Below are 24073 nucleotides of genomic sequence, written 5' to 3'. Positions count from 1 at the left end.
GGACATCTTGTGGCAAAAACTCCTCTTATTCAATCTCCCTCTTCTATGTTATACCCATTCCCCAAACTTTCCACTGAGTTTTCAGAGGAAACTCAAGACTTGTAAAAAAATTAAAAGTTACACTAATTCCACAATTATTGAAGAGAACAGCCTTATAAAACTAGATGCTGCTACTAGACCATGTGCCCCATTTTGACTGACAGGATAAATTTAACCCCAAGAAATCCTCACTGGTGGTGTCACTCAGCACAGCACACCTGGAACTGGAGCTCTAATGCCCTGCCTGCTCTGAAGAACTAAGTCATTGTTTACAGCTAATCAGGTTCTCTGTGGTTTCAGCCGAGTCTGCTGGCTGAGTTATTGAAATGCACTGACTAAACCTCGCACCGCGGCTATGGGGCTTTACGATAATGTCAAAAGCCCAGGAGGTACCGAGTGAGTCATAATGTCCCACTGCTTTTTGAATTATTCCAATTTTAAATCCACAGTTGGCAAAGAAACAAAGAACAATATAATAGGCATTTGATGCTGTTCTCTATAGTGAACTTTTTTTACCCTAGGACAGAACTCGCGTTAAGCCAAGGAGTTCAGTGGTATGAACTTTTATCAGAACATGCACTTTTACTCCTCAGAAATGCTGTTTTGGCTACAAAACAGCTGATCAGACACTTGTGCTGTTCTCAGTGAGGTATGATACTGCACTTAATTAATGTTTTGAAACAACACAGCTGCTAAAGAATATTCCTACAGAAGCCTTGCAGCACTGTGGACTAAGCTGGGACCACAAAGCACAGGTATGTGACAGGCACTTCTGTCCAACAGGGACATTTCTCTATTTACATCCTTAGAAGATCATTCCATTCTTGTTGTGGTGCATCTCAACTTTGTATCCATACTTAAACATTTGTTCAATCTAATTTTCAATCACATACCTTATAAATAATGCTTTTTCTTACATTCATATCACAATACCTAAACCCATTTCCATACAGTCTTTGTAAACACCCTGATAAAGTTGGATATAGAATACTTCAAGTAGCACCCAACTGCTCCTTTTAAGGATTTCCTCCCTTCTTGCCAGGTGATGGTGATTATAGAGCACTCCTAGGTTCTCCTAGGGAAATATTTTCTTTAAATACACAACAGTACAACTTTCTTTCTCAATTGATATTAACCTATCATTAACTAGCTTTATTTCAATCTTTTTAAAAATCGATTCACCAGATTGCAGTTCAGTAACTCCCTCTGAAAGTATAAGAATTATTCACCTCATAACAAAGTCTCAATTCAGACCTCTGCAGAATATATTAAAAATAGTAAATGAAGGCATCAAAAGTTCTGTAAAGGCTTAGGGTTTGCTCTGTGAATTGATTTTTGGCAATTGAAAAAATAAATACATATGCACACTATTACATATATATATAATTTTATATAGGTATATATATAAAACCAACAAGAAATGGAACATTTCATAAAGATCCTGCTAGAAAATTAAAAGATACAAGCAGTTAAAATGAGAAGCCAGAAAATCTGTCAGCAAATGCCCTTCTGTGAACAGCAAGGTAAAGCAATTAATTTTAGAGCAAAAACTTTACCAACACTTGTCTTTTCTCTGAATTAGGAACTTGCACATCAAAAGAATTATTTGGATCAGGGATTTACTAGAAGTGGAGTTGCCTTGTGCCAGGGAACATGCAGACAGGGGTGGGGGTGCTTGTTTGGCCAGATCCATTGCTGGTGAAAACTGACACAATCCCACTGAGCCACACTCATTCCTACCAGCTGAGAGCCTGGCCTTGGATCAACACCATGGGAATGGCCAGGCCAGGAAGCTTCAGCATTGCATGGAGGCCTGGGGTTCTATTCTTAGAGGCAGTGGTCAGCTGCAGCTCCTACTGAAGTCAAACTCGGCGACTTTGGGAAGAGCAGATTTTATTGCAGCACATCAGAGCTGTTTATGGCACAGCCAATGTGAGACAGGCAAAGGGACCATCCACACCCCCAGTTTGTTGGGCTCTGGCCAGAGGACTGAGGCTGCTCCTGCACAGTCCTGTGTGTGCACAGTAGGGCTGTGGAAGGGTACTTTGCCCAGTGCTCACAACCCAGCATACCTTCACCACCCAGCTATTACAATCAAAGGCTCACAAATTATTTTCTGCAGTTTCTCATTAGTTCATTCCTCCACAATGGTCACAACAGCCTTTAACCTGGATTTTCTAGGCTTTACCTGATTTTTATATAATATTCAAGTGAAAAGTGTTGTGGAATTACGGGCATTCTAAACAGACTTTATAAAAATATAATAAAAAAAAAAATCCAGCAAAGAACATAGTTGCTGTTTGAAACCTGAGAAGTATATGTTAGTGTATGATACAACACACAGTACACTAAGCACATGTAACACACCTCCCTGGAAGTCACTGCTCAGCCACTGACCCCTTTCAGAATCTGGAGTGAATGTAAAGATTTAAATAGAAATCTGCCTTTTAGCTCCCTGTGCCAAGAAAACTGGTTGAGACCCCAGAGACCAAAGAGTGCTCTTGGACTGGCACAGTGAAGAAGAACTGGTGGCTTTTCCTCACTCACAGGCTCTACTGGGCTGATATTGTCAATATCCATTGCTGGGGTCAGCCTTGACTCCAGACTCCCCCATCTTCTCTCCTCCTTGCCTATCACTGTAAATACCAACCAGCAAACTTCATACTCTTTTTTGCTGCTTCTGCCTGCCTCCTGCCTCCCACCCCCCTCCCTTGATGAATTGGATGAATTTGGCAGCATCAAGTGAGACACGTAGCAGACTTTGGGCTCAACTAGATTGCTGGAGCAGAATGGGAAATATGCAGATGAAAGAAAGTCATAACAGGAAGCAATTTCCCTTTACTAGGGCACAAGCCTCAATGCTGCTGACCTGGCTGGCTAACTCCCATCTCCAGGCTATTAAATAGCTCATGTCCCAAGGGCAAGAATTTTAACCAACTGGGAAGGCTCCCAGATTGACTGGTTTTCATGTCTAAGAGGAAAAGCTTTCATTTGTCCTATTTTGTTCCCCTAATAAGCTATCCTCATGAGAAAATCTGCTCAAATATTCATCTGTTGAGAACCAACACATTCAACTTCTCCACAACCTGTTTTCCTTGAAAATGGAGAAAAGGCAATCCCTACTAATCTAGTGCAACCTGTCTTGTGTTTGTGCTAACCCTCCACTCAGAAAACTCAAACTCCACAGCAGGTCATCAATGGGCACTGGATTAACTCACTAGGTTATCATCATCCTCTAAAATATATTGCTGCTTTTAAAACAACCCCTTGGAATTAAGGCAAGTGAACCTCTAGGACTGTTTTACCAGCACCCCAACAGCCACTGGGCAGCACAGGCCTAACAAAATACACCAGTAAAACAAAAAAACCTTATGTGCTTCTAGGGTAGGAAATAAACCCTGTCCTCTGTTTAACTCCTGTAGTATGACATTTTTCTGAAGGGAAAAACTTCTCACTGAATATGCTGATTCTCAATGAATTTCAGTTTGTTTGATGCAAGCAGATCAAGCATAAAAAAAAGTAACAGGAAAAATGCTGCAATAGAAAAATGATGGCTGGGAACAGCAGAAGTATCATTACAAGTGCTTCACAGCTCTCATTTCAACCCAAAATAGTACTTTCTTATCATTTTCAGTTTCCCCTACTCTGTTTTTAGTCATTCTCTGAACACTAACTCTCACTGTTTCCTTGGGAATTTGGGCCAAATAAGGAATGAACAAACCATGGACAAGGATACGCCCAACCAGTCTTTAAAAAGCTTACCAAGTACAAAATGCCAAAGGAATATTGAACATACACAGGTTTTTAAAGAGTGACAAGTCCAAAATCCTGATCTACAGCAGTGCAAGGTCTTTTCTGCTTCAGGAAGAAGAAAGAACTACAGTGAATCCAACAAAAGTGCTGCTGACAACTCCTAAATAAGAGCAGCCATTAGTGAGCAGCTCATTGCCTTCCTTGAAGGTGGTCTGATGGTGGCAAAACAATTACCAGAGAAGGAAAACCTATTCCTGGACACATTACAGTCTGTTAGAAACCTGCCATTACCCTCCACTGATGGACTTTGCATCAGCCCTGAAGTATCCAAGACATGTAGACATCATGCCCATTTCCTACAACTTACACATATTTTTCAAGATTTAAAGCACTGTAGTCTCAAAACCTTAACTCAGTGTGTAATGGGTTTAACATATATTTTACATCTTAATTTGCCATAATAATGTGGCTATAAGCTGCTGTCATTCACTCCCTTTTTCTGACCTTGGAAATAAAATGTTTAATCTCCATGGGATTTTCCTGGCGAGATGTTTTAAATCAGTGCATATGTACATACTTCTCTATATGCTTTTTCAATTTTCCTAAAATATTCTCATATGTGCAGACATGATGACTAGACATGTTTCAGTGGTGCTTGAAACTTGATACAAGTGGGTAATTTAACCATGTAATTGAACAATATTACAGAAACACACGGAGTTTCCTAGCAACAAAAGGCCTTGGACATCAAGATGGCAGCCAGCAGCTAACATTACAATTGCCTGACCTAACTTGAAAAGAAATTACACTGAAGAATGTCCTCCTTCCTCTCAAAGCAGAACTGGTACATGGCTACAGGTCTGACCTTGAAGGGCTTTCTTACCGGCCTAACTCACACACAGGGTCACAAATGCCATATCAGAAAGGACAATTAAGGAACATTTCTATTTTCCAGAGGTAAGAATTATCGTTTTGAAAAACTTAATTCTGTATCCTCACGTTTACTGTCAAGGAGAATAAAAGCTTCTTAATGTGGAGTAGCTGAGTGCAGCTGAGCTTGTGATGGTGAATTCCCCCTTGTTAGGGCATTCCCAGAGTGCCAAGGAAAAGGTGGCACAAATCCCGTGAGCCTGGGGACCACCAGTGCTGCTCTGTGCCACCAGACCCTGTGCCAGAGACTCCCATGGCTGACAAAACAGGACACAGAGGGATGGCAGAAGATCATCTCCCTTCTTTCCTTTTCCCTCCTTTTCATGTATTTCTTGCTGCAGTGTTTGGGAGGAGGAAAAACGCAATATTTTTAGTCCAAGTTCTTTTTTGCTGAAGCAAGTCAGTTGGCTGAGTCGTTATCCCAGAGGACTGGGGATAACTGTCCCCTCTGTTGGTGCAGAGGGGAAGTGACATCTGGGATGAAGAGCTTCTGCCTAGCTAGTCTCAGTCAAAAGCCATCTCCTCAAAGGGAAGAGTACAGCAAGGAAGAAGCCACCAACTCTGGATGCTGCAGTGACCCCAAAATTCCACGATGGATTGAGGCACAGAGGGCACTGAAAAAATTCCTTACACCCTTCCATGCTCAGAGCTTCCTTCAGTTAAACAACAACATAAGTCTCTATTCCCAGTTCCACCATGACTTCATTTTTCCATCTGAAGTAGCTAACTGTTGCTTCAAGAAAAATATCAAAAATTGCTAAGTTTTCATTCAGAAAACAGGCAGTCTTGGGCAGAGAAACAAACCCCTTCTAACACCAGGATGATGGTCTACTGGTATTTCCCTAAAATAGCAGCAGCTATTTGTGTGCAGCATGTCTATAACAAAGATGTTGGTATAAAAACACTGCCTTGCCAACACCATTCTTTTCAACGTTGCCTTTCCAGCTCTGGAGGCACTGGCTGCTTTCACAGCCAAGTTTGCCACTGCTATGGAAAACAGGCTGCACATGCAAGCCAGCTGAAGTCATCCAGACTGAAAAGGGCTCAGGCTGCTGCTGCTACCACTGTAAAAATGTTATTTGGAAACCGTCTTCTCAGAGAGCTGTATAAGGAATCAAAAGTCCGTGGTAGGGATGCAGGCTTGGTGCTTTCCCATTTTTTAGCAGTGACGAACACAACAAAGCTCTTATCTCAAAATAAAGCATTTCTGCCCCTTACAAAGGCACAGAAGCAGAGTGGCCTTATATAGCTGGCCTGGCAATTTTCTCTTCACCACTGCACCTGAGCCCCTTCTTGCCCTGTACTCTCAGAACCTCATGCAGTGTGGATGGAGAGCTCTGCCAAAGCCTTCCTCTTCCTCAGCTGGGAGGCAGAGGGATGTCTCTCCATTCAGCAGAGGGGTTGTGCACAGAGAACAAGAACAGCACAGAGACAAGGCCAAAATCACACAAGAAAACAGGAAGTAAAGCACTTTACCACTCAATAAGTCAGGCCAGAAGTAATGTAGTAATTAGTCAAACAGAGGTAAATGACACACAAGAAATAGAAGATTCTCAGTGTCTAAGGGAGCATAGAAGCTTATTTGAGAGGCAGAGCAACACAAACAATCTCCTACACAGATTTGTCTCTTCAGTGCTGCTGTTTGCCATCTAACAAGGGCTGAGTTTTTAACTTCTAAGGCAGATATTGGGTCTCCCTACGATACCCAGGCTGTCTATTTGTGTAAGATTTGACGGGATCCAAAAATCCAATAATTACAGGATGGTTTCTGTTAGCACTCAAACAACAATTAAATACAGGGAGAAAGGAATATTTCTATTTCCTTAAGATGCTTCACAGCATTAATTGCTTTAGAGAAAAGACAGAGTCAGTTCCATTGAGCTTTTGCTTCTTGAGCCTCAAAAGAAATATAATTTTTCAACAGCACAACTTAAATTTCATCTTAACTAGGAAAATATACCTGTCAATACTTATGCCAAATCTGACAGACATTCTCCAAAGTTCTTCTCTAATGCTTTTTGCTCAATATTTTATCTACATTGCACCCCACTGCACACTTCATGGCATGAGACCTTGTGAAGATGTCACTACTTCAGGCAATCAAAGGAGACATAAATAGCAATTTTCTTCAGAGGTTTTTCCCACATGAGTTTTCTCTACAAGGTAAAAGCAGATGATGCAGCACCAGACTTGCACTGTTTTTCTGCTCCAGATGAATGTCACAGTATTTCATTGTGTCATAATATAATACCAGATATGCTTCATATGGTTTTCTTAAGGTCAAGTTTATTTGACCTCAGATTTAGGCAAACCTGAAGACATTCAAATACTGCAGAAAAATTGCAGTCAAAGCTCTCACCACTCACTTCTCTTCTTTTTTGGTATGTTGTGACAAAGGACTGCTTTCCCTTGGAACACAGGAATTCCTGAGGAGTTCTGGACCATCTTAGGGCTTCAGCTTTTGGGAGAACTCATTTCTCATTTATTATTGGTACAAAACATGAAATAAAGGCAAAAAATGCCTGTTCTAGCTGAAGTTTTTATATTCCAGCCAAGACCTTAGGTGTGACTATGAGAGGTACAAAGCACATTTGAACATTCCTAAACTCTGTAGATCCCTCTTAGAAACACTGACTTGAAAGTTCAGGAAAACAAAAAAATCCCAAGTAAACCTATTGGAGGCATTGGCATCTGTTTGATACTTCCCACATCTTTCTGAAGAAGCAAAATTTCTTACCTTTAGGAAAACGAACCTTTTCAAGATCTTGAAAATTAAGTAACCCCAATATAAATGCAAGCCTTGGAGGGTCAATAACATCCCATTGAAAAAAAAATATGCTATGACAGGAGTTGTGGAGTAGAAGGTAGGTTGATACAGTGTGGCACGAAGAATCCTAAAAAATAAAAGTCATTGTTATGATGCAAGAACTCTTCTTTATGCTATTTACACTTATTTCTAATTTCACATTACAAACTGATCAATAGGAAAAGCTCTGCAAAGATGGTAAATTAATTAACAAGCCCTGCCTTAACTAGATTATCCATCTCTATTGAAATACAGACTTCAGAAGATGAGAAATTCAAGTCTGGCATGAAAGTATTCTAAGTGAGGTTAGAAAGAGTCCCTGGTTTTCAGATCTTCATCTCTGTGTGGTCTAGATACTGTGCAACTCAGAGCTTGTCTATGCCTTTTTTTAGTGTAAATTCTCTCTAATCTGAGATCCACACTCCAGAGAAAATCCTGCAGGCTTTGCAAAAGGGCTTTTCGTTAATTAACACATGTTTTGTCCATCTTCAGACTTCACTGCTTCTATATTATTTGGGCCTTTTGAGTCCCTTTAATCTCATCATGTTTTGCTTCCAAGCTCAAGAACTGAAGAACAAGAAACTCAGTAAAGCAAAATGATTGCAGATCACTTATACAGTTAATTAAAAAAACCCCCAACAATAAAGCAAAAGACATCAGCGTTTCTGAAAGAAAATACTACAGGAAATTAAAGCCTTATGTTGATCAATGTTCAGAACTATTAATTTAACCAGCTTGAGTCTCTAAGGGCTTGTCCATGTGCAGGGAGGGGCAAATTAGAGCTGTGAACGTGAAACACATTAAACACTTTTCAAAAGATAAACATGTTAAGCACCCATGTGGATACTGCAAAGCAGATTAAATCATAGCACTCCAAAGGCACGCAAGTATTTAGCAAGTGAAGATTTATTTGTGCTGACTTCATAAATTAATTGGTTCACCTTAACTTCTCTCAGCACTCCTCATGTGAGGCACTACCCAAGAACTGGGTAGCAGAAAGAAGGTTCTACAAAAAATTACCTGCAGTCATGGACTCTGACTTTGCAGCTACAGCAGAAGGGGTGGAATGAAAGGGAAAATGATTTCTCTCAGCTAAGGAGCTCAATCCCCTTGAAAATGCAAGGGCTCATAGTGTTTAACTGCTATTTACAAAACCAAGTTAAACAACACTTAAAAGCCTTTATTTATGCTCAAGAGGCTAATTTAAAATTATTTTTACTTAGGAATTTTTAAAGAAAATGACAATTTTTGTCAATTTTCTCGCTGGCAGAATTTTCAAGTCCAGTCCATTCCTTTCCTTTTTCCATCACAACCAACACCAAACTTCCAGGGAGAGTAGGAATGAAGTAAAAGCCTGTGACTGGATTAAATATTGCTTACCAGAAGGGGAACAGGATGATCCTGGTGATGAAGAATGCGATGGAAAAGATGATAAACAGCATGTTGCAGGTTTTCTCCCAGTGAGCATAATTAAACATTTTGGCTGCCTGCAGTGGATAAAAACCTCCAAATGTATTACAAATATTCTTTGAAATAAATTCTTCATTTTCATAAATAAAGACTCATCTTCCACCTAAGCAGGAAGAATATTTCCTCCCAGTTTGACATGTAAAGCAATCATTTTACTGATACCTAATAAAGCAGCATCAGACTAGATTCTTTGTTTATATTTCTCCTTTCATCTTAACTGAAAGGACTCTGCATCAAAGGCCTACAGAACAGCTCTCCAAGCAGAATATAAAGTGTCATGGAAACACAAAGTGCTCTTTAGAACAGAGGTAATTCCTCATTCTTCTACCAGATTCCAAACAGGCTGAATTCCAGGAGAAGCTGCTGGCTACACCTGCACACTCAGGAGTGGCAGTGACTCCTTGCACACAGGTGTTCTGGGACATGCCTGTTACTCCAGACCCTCCTCTGGGCCTAATTCAGCTCCTGTTTTGTCCTTTTGGAGAGCAGTGCTGGTCTCTGTCCCACTAATAAAGGCTATAATTGCTGCTTCTCCCCTAAACAAACCATGCAGCTCTCTGTGCTCCGTTAGGAATCACCTTGGGCACTGTTGAGCAAAACAGCTGTTTTCAAGTGTGAGCAAAGCTGCAGGTGCCAAACCTAAGTTTGAAACAGCAGTTTAATTTTTTTTTTTCTTTTCCTTCTTCTTTTGAGGGGCAGGGCTGGATTAAGTCACTGTGGTACTCAATGCAGTTTCCATCCCAGTGCTGTCCTACCAGTTGTCAACTCAACTGTTTGTGAGGCCACAGTTAATTGGACCACAGAGCAGTTCAGGATTAAAAGTAAACCAGCAAGAAAATCTGTTTAATCTGGACCTATCCCAAGTGCACAACCCCACAATTAGTTGTTCTGATACGATAAGATACATTATCAGCAAAAGCCATAGACAGTGACAGATAACAGCCTACAAGGGCTGCTTACACCAGCACTGCCACCAAAATAGGTGACGAAACTGTGCTCTCAAATCTGGTCTTGTAAAGCCAGGATAATTCTAGTGAAGGAAACACTGTGTTTGTCTTCCAAGAAACCCAGCAGCAACTCTGTGACTACAGGGCTCTGTGCAGAGGAGGACACTTCTTAAACACTTCTACTGACATTTAGTGCAGAGAAGAGATTTCTCCTTCAGTCCAGGGGAAGAAACTTTTCCTCTGCCAGTAGATCCTGACACAGGTTGGACTCTATGTCAGAGGTCTTTTCCAACCTCAGTGATTCTGTGATGCTGTGAACAACCTGGTCTAATTTTATCAGTGAAACAAGAATAATCCAGGGAGGAAGCTTTATTTCCAGTCCCAGCTCTATACTGAAGAAGCTCTCTTCTGCTCTTTCCTCATAATGGATTCTGTAACCAAGTATCAGCTTAAATGATCTAGAAGCTCTTTTTTATTTTACAAGTTATAAATCTGCAAAGCTGTGTCTCTGTGGGGATAGGAAGGGATCACGTGAAACTTGTGGCAAGAAGATTAAAATGTCACTGCCACCAAAACCAAAATCCCAACAGCCAAAAAACTCGGGACAGAAAAAACAAAAAAAGAGCTGAAGAGCAGAGTTACCTCGAGCCAGAAATCAGCAGTGTCGTGCACGAACATCACCAGAGTTCCAACCCGCACGTAATTGCCGCACCAAGAGCCACTCATCAACCCGATGGCTGCCAGGTGATGAACGACATGAGCCTTGAAATCCTGGGAAGGACAGAGGAGAAAAAAAAGGTAAAGCCGATGAGGTACAGCCCTGGAGGGTCTCGGTGACTTGTCAGCCCCCGAACGCCGGGGATCCAGGATGTGTGCGGATGCCAGGCGCAGAGCGATGCTGCCCTCACGCGGCTGCACCAAATCCCGGATCCAGGCGCTGCTCTTCCTTACCAACACCTTTTCCCTCTCACGGGAGCAGAAGTTCAAGCCACAAACAAGCACAAGGACTTGCCTTTCTTTTGACGTCAATCCCAAGGGTAAATAAGAGAGACCAGTAAAACCCGATTTCGGCCATGTAGTACCAGTACTGGGATGGCAGCAGGGTCTGTGATGAAGAAAAACACAGTTAACTCTGAGAACAGCAAAAAGTAAAGGCCAAGTGAGATTACTTCTTTTTTCCTTTCCTGACTTCTGCTCCTCTGCTGAGTCTTGCTTAAAAAATTAAGCTAAACCAAATTCTCATCCTGGGCTTCATTAAGAAGGATGGTCTGGGAGCCAAGTATTTTAACCTTTGCTCAGCCCAAACGCTCAATTCCCACAGTTCCTCCCCCACCTCTGAATTTTAACATGCTTTTTCTCCATAGTTTTGTCAGAGAACTACACGCAGAGTTCTTCTGCATTTAATTACAAACAACTGCAAATAAATCCTCTCCGTTTTGGTGAACAATTAACACAATAAACATTCACACATCCCATGACTGAAATGTCAGTTATTTATGCTAAAATCCTATGGATTGGCCTAGGGGAGAGCACAGCTTGGTTGCTCCCTTGGGTAAATACATTTCCCAGGTGGCAGGTGTGTAGCAGGAGCTGGGAAAACTCAGCTGGGAGGCAGGATTATTTGTGTTCCTGGCCCCTGCCTAGAACAGGAATAAGAAGGCAGTGGGATGGGGCAGAGTTATTAAAATAAGAGTGCCTTGAAGCACCATGGGGCCTGGAGCAGTGCAGGGGTTCTGCACTGAAACTGGGAGCACTGATAACATCTCCAGTGAGTAACTGGTGTCCCGGGGTGGGTGGAAACAACAGTGATCTGGCTGGAGGGGGGAGTTGCAGCACAGGCAGATCCCATGGAAGTCATGCAACAGTCAGCAGGACTTCCTGAAAAAAAGGCTCTCTGGTGCCACACCTCTTTAGGTGGTGCCTGTGTGGAGGGAAAAGGCTTCTGTGGATTACCCCTTCCAGTGGGGAAATACCTGGAATGCCTGGAGGCCACTGGCCCAATGCCAAGAAAGCTCACCTGAAATGGATAACCAACCCACGTCTGCCATATGTCGTAAAACCAGGGTTTCTGGGGAAGACACATCAGTCAGACACTGCTCAGCTCAGCAACAAGAATCATCTCAACATCCTCACTACTTAAATTCTCTCTAAGTGGAGCAGGCTAAGAAGTTGTAATCTTGATAACTGCTCTCCACCAATTTCTAAAGGGAACTTACATCTCAGATTTATTATATTGTTCCCAGCTTTTTGGCTTCTTTTCAGGACACCTGAAACGTTCCAGTTCATAATTTCATCATCCAAAGCAGTGGGTGTGTGTTTTATTACTGCAATTACTCAAGATACGTTGCCACAGTGATTAAATTTGCTGTGTTTACCAGTCACACACACCAGTGGTTGAGGATGATAAACAGTGTTTGGGGAGAAGAGCCAGATGAGCAGAGACACTGGGATCTGTTCCGCTGCTCAGGGGAAGCATTAATGACACCCCAGGCAGGGCTCAGGGAGTTACAAGCACCACTCTCTCTGTTATTCCCAACTTCTGACTCAGCAGCAACACCTCAATAAATAGCTGTGACCCCCAAAAATGCTGCCAAAAGAAGGTTTATGGCCTCCTCTGAGGAAAACATGGCCATGTGATGCATTTGTAGGTGTTAACAAGGCATGCTGTAAAACCATCTGCGTGACTTCTTCAAGCTCGCCTTAAAAATACTCATTACTCATAAATTCCTTTATCATAGAAGGTCAAAAGTTAACTTAAAAATTAAATCCCAGTGCATATTGCAGCCCATCACACCTAGATTACATACACCAGAGACCTGAACCCAAAGAGCCACTGAAACCACTGAGACTTTCAATGGAATTCAAGAAAATCTAGAAATTATTTTGTTAAAAACGGAGTATCAAGTTTGCAAAAAATTAACTTACATCATACAGAAATATAAATCCAACAATGGAGGATGTCAGATAGAATGAGAATCGCCAGCTGCAAAATTGAAATTAAAAAATAGAAACAAAGCATTATATTTTGTATAGATATTGTCCTGTGCCAGAATTACTGCAAACCATTGTACATCACAGTTAATCTTCACATAAATGTGGCCTCACACTCTACATTAAGGATTTCTACATATTAACTGTATCTGAATTATTAATATTTTAATATTTAAGCTTTGGCTAATTGCTAAAGTGGGAAATTCTTTTACATTATCACAATACAGATATTTTGGTTGTCATGACAGCAGTAATTTCCCAGCCAGGTTTGAACTGATCCAAGAGAATGACCACAGCAAGTGTAATAAATCCCCTAAAAATTAACATTTGATAACACAAACCTTTTCCTGGGTTCATTCTCTTCATCTCTCTCAACACCAATTTCTGACAACAGGGAAGCCTTATGAAGTGTAAACAACTACTGGGTTAGTTTACATCTTACTACAAGGTCTCAATTAACTATAAACCTCATCTTTGACTAGGTGTGCCAGAATTTAGCCTGATCCAAGCTTTTTGTGGATTAAATGGATATCCAGCAAGGCAGATAAAACTTCCAGGTTTGCACCATCGACCTGCTAAGTCAGCAAAGGGAAAAAGCTCTTGTGCATCTCCGTGAAGTGTGCTGCTGCTTTGAGGTGACAGAGCAGGATGCTGTGATTTGGAGGCAGCAATCAGCTGTAATGACTCTGGAGCCTGTGTGGGAGGTATTGTCCCTGGGACTGGGTGTGGCTGCAGCCTCAGCCCAAGCATTCCCACTCCCACTTCTACAGGTGATGGAAAACTCCTTCCTTTCCACTCTTCCCCTCGGCAGGAAAAAGTCTGACCTTTCCCCTAAGCAGCTCTGCAGGCTGAGTGGGAAAACACTGCAGGACTTCACATGCAAAGGAAGGTTGTGACCACAGGGACAGCAATGGCCCCACACCCGGTGAGAACTTGTTCTAGAGCAAGAGATATCCCAGAGGAGAGCAGCAAACAGCTCCCAGGAAACCTAAATCCACTGAAAAGGAGACAGCACCACAGGAACACTGTGCTAGTGGATTGAGAGATGTGTAAAATGAGATTGTGGTCTTTGGCAAGCATTAATGAAGTGCTAAAGGAGAGAAGAGGAGAACCTGTGTGGTAAAAGCAGCTCTTCCTTTCTGAGCCCCACATCCCCTGGAGGTTGATATCCCAGGAGAAATAATGAGATGTTCAAAGACTGATAGAGTGTTTTATGAGAAAAGCAACAAACAAAAGATGAGGACATGGAATGTTGGAGATGAGACAAGATAATGTGTCTCACACCTGAGAAAGAAGTCAGGAAAACAATTATAAAATTGCCACTTGATACACATGGGATAAACAACTGTTTTTCTTCTCAACTTTAAACTATCTTTCCTAAGATGATTTGAAAACAGCACTACACAACACCCACTGCACAGGCAGGAAAAATTCAGAGGTACATGGTGGAAATTAGGAGAGCAAATGGAAGGGGAGAGTGGATCCCACAAGTAAAACCTGGCTCAGAGTTAACCAAGAAAACACAACTCTGTGGCATGGGGCAGACTTTACACAGGGGGTGGTTCTGCCCTCATGCTTCCCGTTCCAAAGAAGGAGGTGTAAGTGGTCCAGTGGATATGGCAGAATTGATTCCATGTTGATTGTTAAATGCAAGTGGTTTTCTGAATCAGATCCAAGCACAAAGCACCTACAAGGCTGTGCCATTAGTCCCCAGCCCTACAAATGTACATTGAATACATTTGGCAATAAATAGCGCTTCAGATGAACTCATATGTGCAAAACTGCCAGAGCACTACCTCATTTTGCATTTAGCCAAGCTTCTTTATGAATTTGGTGAATACAACCTGAAGTAAAACTCATCCAAATTCACCAAATTTTACTCAAGTGCCTTTTAAACTCTGATCCTGGCCACCAGAGAGAGCACTGAATAACAGCTCTGCAAGGGGATTGTCTGGTTTAACTTCAGGAATCTTTTCTCTTTAATTGAGTATAACAAAAAAGAACTTAGTAGGGGTAGTTAAAGGCTGGTAAGTCTTAACAAGGCAGTGAAGGTTTCATGCAAAGGGCTTTCCAAACCCCAGTGTTGCTTAACTGGGAGCACTAATAGCTTAAGTATGGTTTAGATCTGGCTCATCAGATTTTCCTTGTGATTCAGAAAAAAGATCCTGGAGACTGCAGGCTTTCAAAAAATTTCATAACACTCATAACATTGACAACTAGCATGGAATAACTCTGTTCCTCATTTTTTTGCCTACAGAATTTGATTCAATTAAATTCACTGACAAAGAGCAGAGCAAGGTTCACAAAATTGCGCAAGAGTAACCTGTTTGCTTCATTCTCACTCAAGCTGCCCAGCAAGTTTGAATTTCAGTCTTTAACTGTGTGTTACTAGAGACATATATCCATGGCAGGCAGTTCTTTTAGCAATAGCAGGAAATCTTATTGTCACTTGTGAAACAAAATCAACTCATCCCCAAAACAACAGCAGACATAAACCATGTCAGGAGAGTTTACTCAACTCAGACTTCAAAGAGACACACCTCTGTCTATCATCTGGATTTACACCTCTGTCTATCATCTGGATTTATGTCCAACAGAGGACACCACTAAATCATCATATTGATTCACACTGAAATTAATCTTGATAAAGTACTCAGCTTTGAGCTCTGTGCTGTACTTTTAACCCTCATGCCTTAAGATAATCTATAGTAACAGAGGTTCAATATTATAATCAGGTGAATTTTTGCCAATGTAACTATGCTAATGGAAAGCCAAATACACAGAGCATTCGAAAGTGCTTCACACTGGTACAGTTAATGTCAGTACCCAAAAGGGATGAGCTGTATAAGTAAAGCCATGCCCATTTAGGGATTTGCAATTTGTATGAGATTTTAGATCACACTTGAAGTGTTTAGGTATGAGGAAGTTCTCACACATAAGTGAAAAATCATATGCAGGAGGTTTTAAAACTTTTTACATATTCATTACTATCACTCAAAGCTGCTCACTGGCCCACTCTCAGCAGTTTGAGTTCCTGTTTCACACAGTATCCCATGATCAGGCTGTGGCAGCTGTCCTTTAGTCTGGATGCCACAATTACTGCTCTTGAACTGACTTTGGTATACACAACAGCTTCCCAAAATGACAGCATGGGTACAAAAACCACTTTTGTTCCCCTGTGATTACTGGCAGACAGGAAAATATCTTCCTATTCTCCGCACTTTTCATCTTATACTTTGTACCAGAAGCCTACAAATCCATTATCCCAAAAAGAAAAAAACTGTAGGATGTATTTAAGGTGTTTATTTTTCCAGGAGAAACCATTAACCTAATCTTTTAACCACCATTTGGAGAAATGCTGCTAAATCCTTTCAACCTGTTAGTGCATTCAGAAACCAAAGCCCTCATCAGGCAGACCCAGCCTTCTGGAAAGGGAGGACCTCAATCATTTTTTTCCAAAAGAGTAAAGCACATGATAACCAAAAGCACTGTCTTTTCTTACAAAGCTTCCTGGAATTTCCGGAGCACTGTTGGGATCTCAAGGTTTCTCCTTCTCCTGAACCACTTCTCCACCAAACGGACGGTGCAGTTGCACTTTTTGGCAAGGCCTTGGATTTCTGACTGCAAGAGATGGAACAGTGTTAGCAGGAGATGCACTCCAAAGTCACTTTCATTTATTTTGTAGTTCACAGGGCAGCTTCCCACTGTTGTAAAATCTTCATTTAAAAGTATTGCCAATATTAAATATGCATGGGGTTATTTTTGAGTAACGCTCCCAGAAACCCTGGGGTTTTATTTATATAAATAAAGCAGGCACAAAGTGAACAGATCCACAAACTATTCTATTGTCTTTCTGGTGGCTCCTGAGAGTTTCAGAGATGCAACTCTTACTGTTAGATGAGAGGCTGGGCTGGAGGGGGAAGTGCCATGTATGAACACACATGGACATTGCACCTAATGTCTTACCTAACCTAAATACTAATTTGTTTATATTTAAATGGGTCTCACACATGAGTTGTAGCCTAGAATTAAAGTGACCTGAGCTCTGTTCTCAAATCCAATGCAAGTCAATGAGCAAGGTCCAGACTGCCCTGCTCCAACCCCAGAACTGAACTAGGGGTAAATCACAGCCTAGAACTGCACGTGGCCATTGGGGTGCCACACCCTGGGGTCTCTGCACCCTCTGTGCTCTGCAGGTGACCAGGCCAGCATGTGCCCAGCACAAGGCAGTGACACTCCTGCATTTCAGCATGCTCAGTGCCCCACGTGCAGCAGCCTGGGGGTTTCCTCCCTCTCCTCCAACCCAAAGTGCAGAAGGTGTGGGATGACTCCCTGGGGGCTGCTGCAGGAGCAGGGAGAGTGTTTGGCTAATTCCTGGGGAAGCTCTTTCCTCCCCAGGGCAGTATGCAAACAGTGGGTGGCAGCAGCGCTGCCTCCACCAAGGTGAGGCCAGTCCAGTTGGTCTCCTACCCTCAGGGAAACCTCTGGAATGTGAGAAAAGGCACCTCAGCTGCCAGGGAGGGCAGCAGTGCAAACAGCTGCTGTGTCCAGCCTACCCTGCTGCCTCCAAGCTCTCCACTTGCCAGGCAGGAATAACAACTTTGTTTCTACACAACAGAGCCCAGATGCCCTCAGCTGCCAGCCAAACTTTCCCAGGCACACTGGTCCCCAAGCTGGACAGTTAAAGGAGGCAGCCCAAATCCTTCCCAAGCTCTCATGAGCCTAAAAATGCTGTGCTTCCTTTCAGAAACCAAATGTCAAACTGTACTCATGCAGAAGGAAGGAATGAAACTGAGCCCAGGATACTTGCCCAGGGAGAGAAGAGCTCGTGTGTGAACACCAACATATCTATTCCTGATGTTATCAGGCAAAAGACACAATAAAAGAATAGCAGAGTTAGGGATAGAATGCCAAGTTCCACTATCAAGAATTATCAAAATACCTCATTATTAGAAAGCACATATTTCTTTTCAAAACCAGTGCAGGAAAACTGTGATTGTTTGGGAACTGTAGTCAGGTAAGTGAACTCCCTGAGGCTGCACTCACAGCAAAATACCTGCTTCCCTTCAACATCAAGTTGCCTCATTTCTGGAGATGACACGCATTGGCTAGTCGTTTTTCCTTGTTCAATTTTAAAAACAAACAGCAAGGTACTAGAGGGATTGCTTTTCTTTCTCACATAAGCCAGGATTAAGTATGCAGCAACATAACGGATCAAAAGGCTTCCATGCCAGCATTCTGATATTATTGCCTGCAATAGATATGATATTGCTTTCCAACAACAGACATCAGCTGATGTTTTCTCCAGGCAGAATGAGTTAAAGATGGAACACTTATCTTCACTGGAAATATTATTAACAATCTAACCTAGAACAGCATGCCAGAAAATTAAACATCTTAAACGTATTTTCTGTTTCGGATGCCATATACCCTTGTCAGCAGAACAGCAACAAAAACCCAAATAAATTAAGTCATCTGTCAATCAGCTGGCACTCATCCCATGATGTCATTGCTGAAAGCTGATTGAAACAGTAAGAGTGGGATTTTCTAAAAGCAAAATGAGTTTTAAAGAATGAGAGTCCTTACTTGGGATGGATGTCTTGAGCACTCCCGGAAATAACTCTCTAACACAGGATTAGGCTGTGGCTTCACACGTTTTACATTCTTTATACCCAAGGCTTTTGCTAGAGGTATAGCAACATATCTGAAAAGACATACCATGAAAAGCTTTAGAAATACAACACAGTTACAAGACCTTGGCTGTTCTCACGCCAGGATATAAAGAAAACAAATCGGATGCAATTTAATTTGCCATCGAATGTACCAGTGCACTGAGAAAAAGGGATCTCCCTCTAGCTAATCCCAAGAGGGAACCACGGCTTAGCAGCAGTTATACAACAAAGAAGACCCAAGCACTCCAGTTTGTGGCCATGAAATGCTACAAAACTAAAGGAAACATCCTGACTTTTGTGTCCATCAGTGTTGGAGTTAAGCGAGACCGGATGCTCTCCCTGTGAGCTCAGGGATTGCTACTGGGCTGCTTCCTCCCCGTGGCAGAGTCACTTGGCACGCTCATCACTGGGCCACCACCACCCACGCTGGATCCAGCCTGTGGCACACAGCCATTCCTTGAGCCTGATGGATTCTCTTTCCCTTTTCCAGCCCAAATGGCTGCAGAGCGAGCCAAAGGTGTCACCCTTCTGCCTGGGCAGGGTGTTCTGGAGAGCCTCCTCCCTCCTGCTGCTATCAGCCATGCATTCCTCATTACTCAGAGCAGTGGTCAGCTTCCCTCAGGTTCCCTGCAGCCAGATGTGTGGGCTAATTCCCCACAGCAGCTCTTTCCAACAGCACTGCAGTGAGACACACTTGGGCAAGCGTTTGCTTGGGAGATGCTGGGAATGGTTATGAACATATGATCCAAATTACTTCTGATTTCCAGAATGAATGATCTTATCTGCTCCTGTTTTAAGTCTGTCCAACTTACGACATTCCAAATTTCCTCATTCTGTCCTGAAATAATTATAAAAACCCACTAATCACATTTTTTAGAGGAAAAGGAAAAGAAAGTAAAGCAGAAAAGGTACAAATAAGTAAGTCAAAACATTGCAAATTTTAATATAATTGTAACTTTCTTCCATGGAGCCAATCTCTGCCTGTCCTCTAAGATTCCAGCTGCAGAAGCAATCCATTTTTTGGTGCCAAAGTGAGAAGAAAAAAGGAATCAGCTTTACTAGATCTGCATAAAATGTTCACATGAAATTTTGAGATCCCTCCAGTCTGCTTAGTTTGGCCACAGAGAGACACCTGGGATCTATCAGCCTCCCATGAATGGTGCAGCACCAAATGAGAGGTTTGGATGGGAGGACAAATATCTCTATCTTTCCACTGAAAAGGAAAAAGGAAACCCAAATGGTTTAGAATTAATTGTATCTCTAGTGAAAGGAGATAATTAGAAGTATCCAAATGCTGTTCTAGAAAAGCTAGATAGAAATATTTTCCTTGTGGATTGGACCACAGCCACATGTACCTAACAGTGACAATATTTCCCAATTTTTCACCTGCCATGTTATCTGTACTAGATCTTCCTAGTAAACCATCAACTAATCCTCTTTTATAAAACATAACATTGATCTAAAGATAGCTCATTCTCAGCATTAATGAGGATTAACATTAGCATCAAACTGCATTTCTGTTTCTTACCTTTCACTGAAGAATCGGATGATCAGCAACACAAAAGCATATGGGATTGTGGCATATAACTGATGTGGTTTGGGAAAGACAAGTCCATCACGGTCTACAAAGTCTGCCCACGTGCAATTGATTGGCATCCAGATATTCTCCCACCAGAACCAGCTGTTGAGTGTCTTTAGTATGTACGCCATGCTAAGCAAATAAAGAGAGAAGGAAATTTATTCCTCACGTATTAAAGAGAAAATGGAAGAAAAACCTCATATTGAGCCTTGTTGTGTAAAGCCAGTAAAGTCAGTTTTCTCAGGGGGGAAAAAGTCATACAGGAAATTAAAACCCCCTTGGTTTAGAGGAAGCAGGTGGGATTATAACCCAGCAGAAGATAAAATAATACAGCCAAATTTGGATCTGATATAAACCAATGCTGGGCCTTTGAAATCTGCACAGGGAGGTAGCTGCTGTCTCATCTCAGTCACTCACACTACACTTGGTACCTGGTCAAATCTGCTGCAATACTGATGTATTATTTATCATATTAATTCTAATGAGAACTGATCTTCCCTAAGCTGCCTTTTTAAATTAAATATGAGTGGGAGGAAGAGTGGAAAAGAAGTGAGAAAGTCCAGGGAGTGACTCAATTCCATAGTAATGAGAACATTTCACTGTTGAATTACTGCTGTTTAATATGCTAATGGAAATATACTCTGAATTTGCAAACACCTGTGCACAGGAACAAGTGGGAAAAAATACAGGGCATAGCAAGCTTTTTCTGGGAATTGTAGGAAATACTGTGATCAAAACCTAGATCAGGAAAAAAATGTCTAAAATCAGTTCTGGAAGGAAAAGAAAAATTTCACTTGGACTAAAATATTTCATTCTTGTAAAAGCTTGATTTTTAACCTTTGCATTGTACATTATATATTTAGAAATTGCTATTCTCATTCATTCATTAGTAAGGACTTTACAGTACAAACATTCATATATCCTGTAAAAATATCCTAACACTGAAGAAAAACAGAAGTTACTATAACATTTTCCATAAGGCTAAAACATGTAATTTTTCTATAATTCCCAGGAATAATAAATTCAAATAACTTGTTCCATGCTAAAATTTTCCATCAATGAGAAAAAGCATGAGGAAATAACTGATTAATTGAAACACAGTTTTGATGAGGAAACAATTGAGCTGGGAGGATGATTTCAACCAAATCTGTATCTCCTCAGAAGCTCTCAGAGATATCTCTGCATAGGATCACGAGATAAGATCAAATCATGCTGAGGTCAGGCAGCACTTCAGGCCTTTCCATGTTCTGCCATATCTGAGCAGGGAGCACATGATTTTAGCTCTGGTTGCAGCAGGATCAGGAGAACATCCCACTGCCATTCCAGATCCAGACACAGCTTTAATTAACACTGGAGCCCACGTTAATTAGCAGCCAACCAAGCATTGCTGGTCCACACTGGGCTGTTTCCACTAAGCTTGGAGCAGGTTTGTGCAACAATGACCTGTGCCCATCAAACAGAGCTGGATTAACAGCACTGCAGATCGATTTACTGGCCAAGCACAGTAGTCAGAATTGAACTATTAATAACCCAGCCATTTAATCTTTTTAAATGCAGGAAGGGGACAGTAAAAACCCCCTGAATGAATCGTGTGTGTATAAGCAAATGCAAAAATAAAGGAGGGAGAAATCACAATTGTTCCCGCACTGAGACTTTATATGCCAAGTTTCAGCCTAGAGCAATGTTTTACTGCTGAATTATAAACTCCTGGAAGTAGGGATTTATACCGGGACTGCTAACAGACCCTAAACAGCAGCTTGCAGGCGCCATCCTAATGAAGCAGGGCTTTGAAACATGACATTTTGGGTCAGACAGAAAGGCTTGCAGACAATAGAAGACCAGGGGAGAGCCTCGTTACACAGTTCTGCTTCCTAATATATCTATATATTTTAACTAGACTGTGCACTGCAAACTATCACAAACTCTAATAAAAACAGGCCAGCCTGTTATGGCACAGTGGAAGGAGCACTCACTGTTGCATTGTGGTGTGAATGGTTGGGACTGAACATGCACCCAAAACATTTAAACCTTAGAAAAGCCCAGTAGTGCATATTTTCTTATTGGGTTCCTGGGATCTCACTAATTGATGGTTTTCTTCCACACATGGATGCCTCACCATATGATTACCTCTTAAACCAGTTAATATAGCACTATGAAACTAAGCTCATAAGTACATGCTTAATCTTAAAATATAAGGGAGTTCTGGGATTTGAGGTCTGCTCCAGAGCTCACATATTTCAGGACAAATCTTTCCTCACAAACACCAAACAGATTCATCAAAAGGTGGGTTCTCTGAAACTTCCTTCTGTAATTACTGTATTTGTAGCAGGACTTGTCTGGCACAAGGGGTTAGGCCATCCCTGATGAACACTGTCCAAGTGATTGTGAGAAAACCAATGATGAGATTCCAAATCTGTCCGCAGCCTATTCTTAAGTTTCATTACCCTTCTATGTTTCCACTGCAGCAAATCAGACCATTCCTCAGGAAATCTTGAAGATTTCCATCTTCACATTAGCAGCAGTGAAATAGTCAGGCTGTTTTCCTGCCTCCCTTCTGCTCTCATCTCAAGGTTCCTGGAGCACCTGAAAGGTGAGGAAGTCCTTACCAACAGTGACCTGAGCAGGAGCAAAGAGCAGCCAGTGGCCACCAGTTCCAGTGCTGGGATCAGGCTGTAGATACTGCATTTCAAAATTGGGTGTTTTTTTACCTGCACCAACTGTCATAAGTTGTTCTTCTCCCCTGCAAATGCTGCTTTCAAAAACGGGGCAGTGGATGCAAAGGCTCAGCTTGGCCTGATTTAGGGATTTAAGGTCCCTGATTTGTGACCAGATCTAACTCAAAACGTTAAAGCCTACCCAGCCTAAACCTCCTGTTGCTGCGTGCTGAGCTCAGAGCTTCTCCTTCCAGCCTGTGGCAGCACCAGGCAAGCAGGAGTGAGAAATACAACAGGGAGTGACTCATTCTGCCCAGCCTACGGTGAAAAACCTCTGCCTCTTCCCAGATCCCTATCCCTACACCAGCACTGCCAGGAGCATTTTCACTGAGAAAAACTGGAATCATTATTCTGGAAGGGGCTGCAAGCCAGTCAAATAATAAAGATATTATAGAAAACTGAAGTTCCTCTGCATCTCAGAGATTAAATACTCTCAGTAAAGAAATCAAATCACCTCCGTGCTATGGAAGAATCACCTCTGTAGCTTAATCTAGTTTTAATAGGCTAGTGCAAAACAGGAAAATCAGGAATGATTACTTCAGGAACTGCATCCTTTATAATTAAAGGAAAGCCCACACAGCTGGGAAGTACCAATGTGAAGTTTCTTTCAAAGCTCTGATCCTTGGATCCTGGATATATTCAATATAAAAAAGCCCTCATATTTTTAATGCTATTAAGCAAAGAAAAAAAAACAAAAGGGCAAATTGGGTTTGACAAAAGCTATTGCATTTTGCAAGACAAATTCAGGAGCTGCTTTGAAGTGGAACTTCTGGCTGCTGCAGTCTGAGGAATTAATAAAAAAACTGAGCCAAAGCTTTGATTGTATTCTCTGCACAAAAGCTCTTGCTTGCAAAAACTGCATTTCAAAAGCCAGGACTAAGAGAAGGCAATATCCAGGTTTGCAAGGTGTATTAGGGGGATTTCCTTTCCTTATTTACTGAATAAATTACAAAACCCAATGGATCAACAACACAAACATGCAAGTGAAAGTAACCTTAATTCTCCTAAGCATCTTCTTAGTCTATTCAGTGTGGCTCCAGAGGTGTAACAGGGAAAGACTGAAATCAGCAAAAAGCAGTAATTCTCCTATTCCACTCATAATTTGGCAGAACTGGTAAAGCTGGTGCAGTGACTGTTGGGAACAATCAAGTCTCAGATATCAAAACAGATAG

At 41.7% G+C, this 24073-nt stretch overlaps 1 protein-coding gene across 1 annotated transcript in view; it reads right to left on the bottom strand.

The window, feature by feature from the left end:
* CERS3 (ceramide synthase 3) overlaps nt 1-24073 on the bottom strand; it is a 41584-nt gene that overhangs the window by 8470 nt on the left and 9041 nt on the right. Inside the window, exons 4-12 of the mRNA XM_085070354.1 lie at nt 20137-20319; nt 18523-18640; nt 16439-16557; nt 12871-12928; nt 11963-12013; nt 10958-11050; nt 10588-10716; nt 8909-9015; nt 7460-7616 (exon numbers count right to left, since the gene is read on the bottom strand). Coding sequence (XP_084926480.1) covers nt 7460-7616; nt 8909-9015; nt 10588-10716; nt 10958-11050; nt 11963-12013; nt 12871-12928; nt 16439-16557; nt 18523-18640; nt 20137-20319 — 1015 coding nt within the window. The remainder of the gene's footprint in view (nt 1-7459; nt 7617-8908; nt 9016-10587; nt 10717-10957; nt 11051-11962; nt 12014-12870; nt 12929-16438; nt 16558-18522; nt 18641-20136; nt 20320-24073) is intronic.

This window comes from Lichenostomus cassidix, chromosome 10 (assembly GCF_008360975.1).
Source record: "Lichenostomus cassidix isolate B80296 chromosome 10, HeHo_3.0, whole genome shotgun sequence".
NCBI lineage: Eukaryota > Metazoa > Chordata > Aves > Passeriformes > Meliphagidae > Lichenostomus > Lichenostomus cassidix.
The sequence above is the reverse complement of the archived record's forward strand: the minus strand, read 5'-3'. Positions and strand labels throughout refer to the sequence as shown.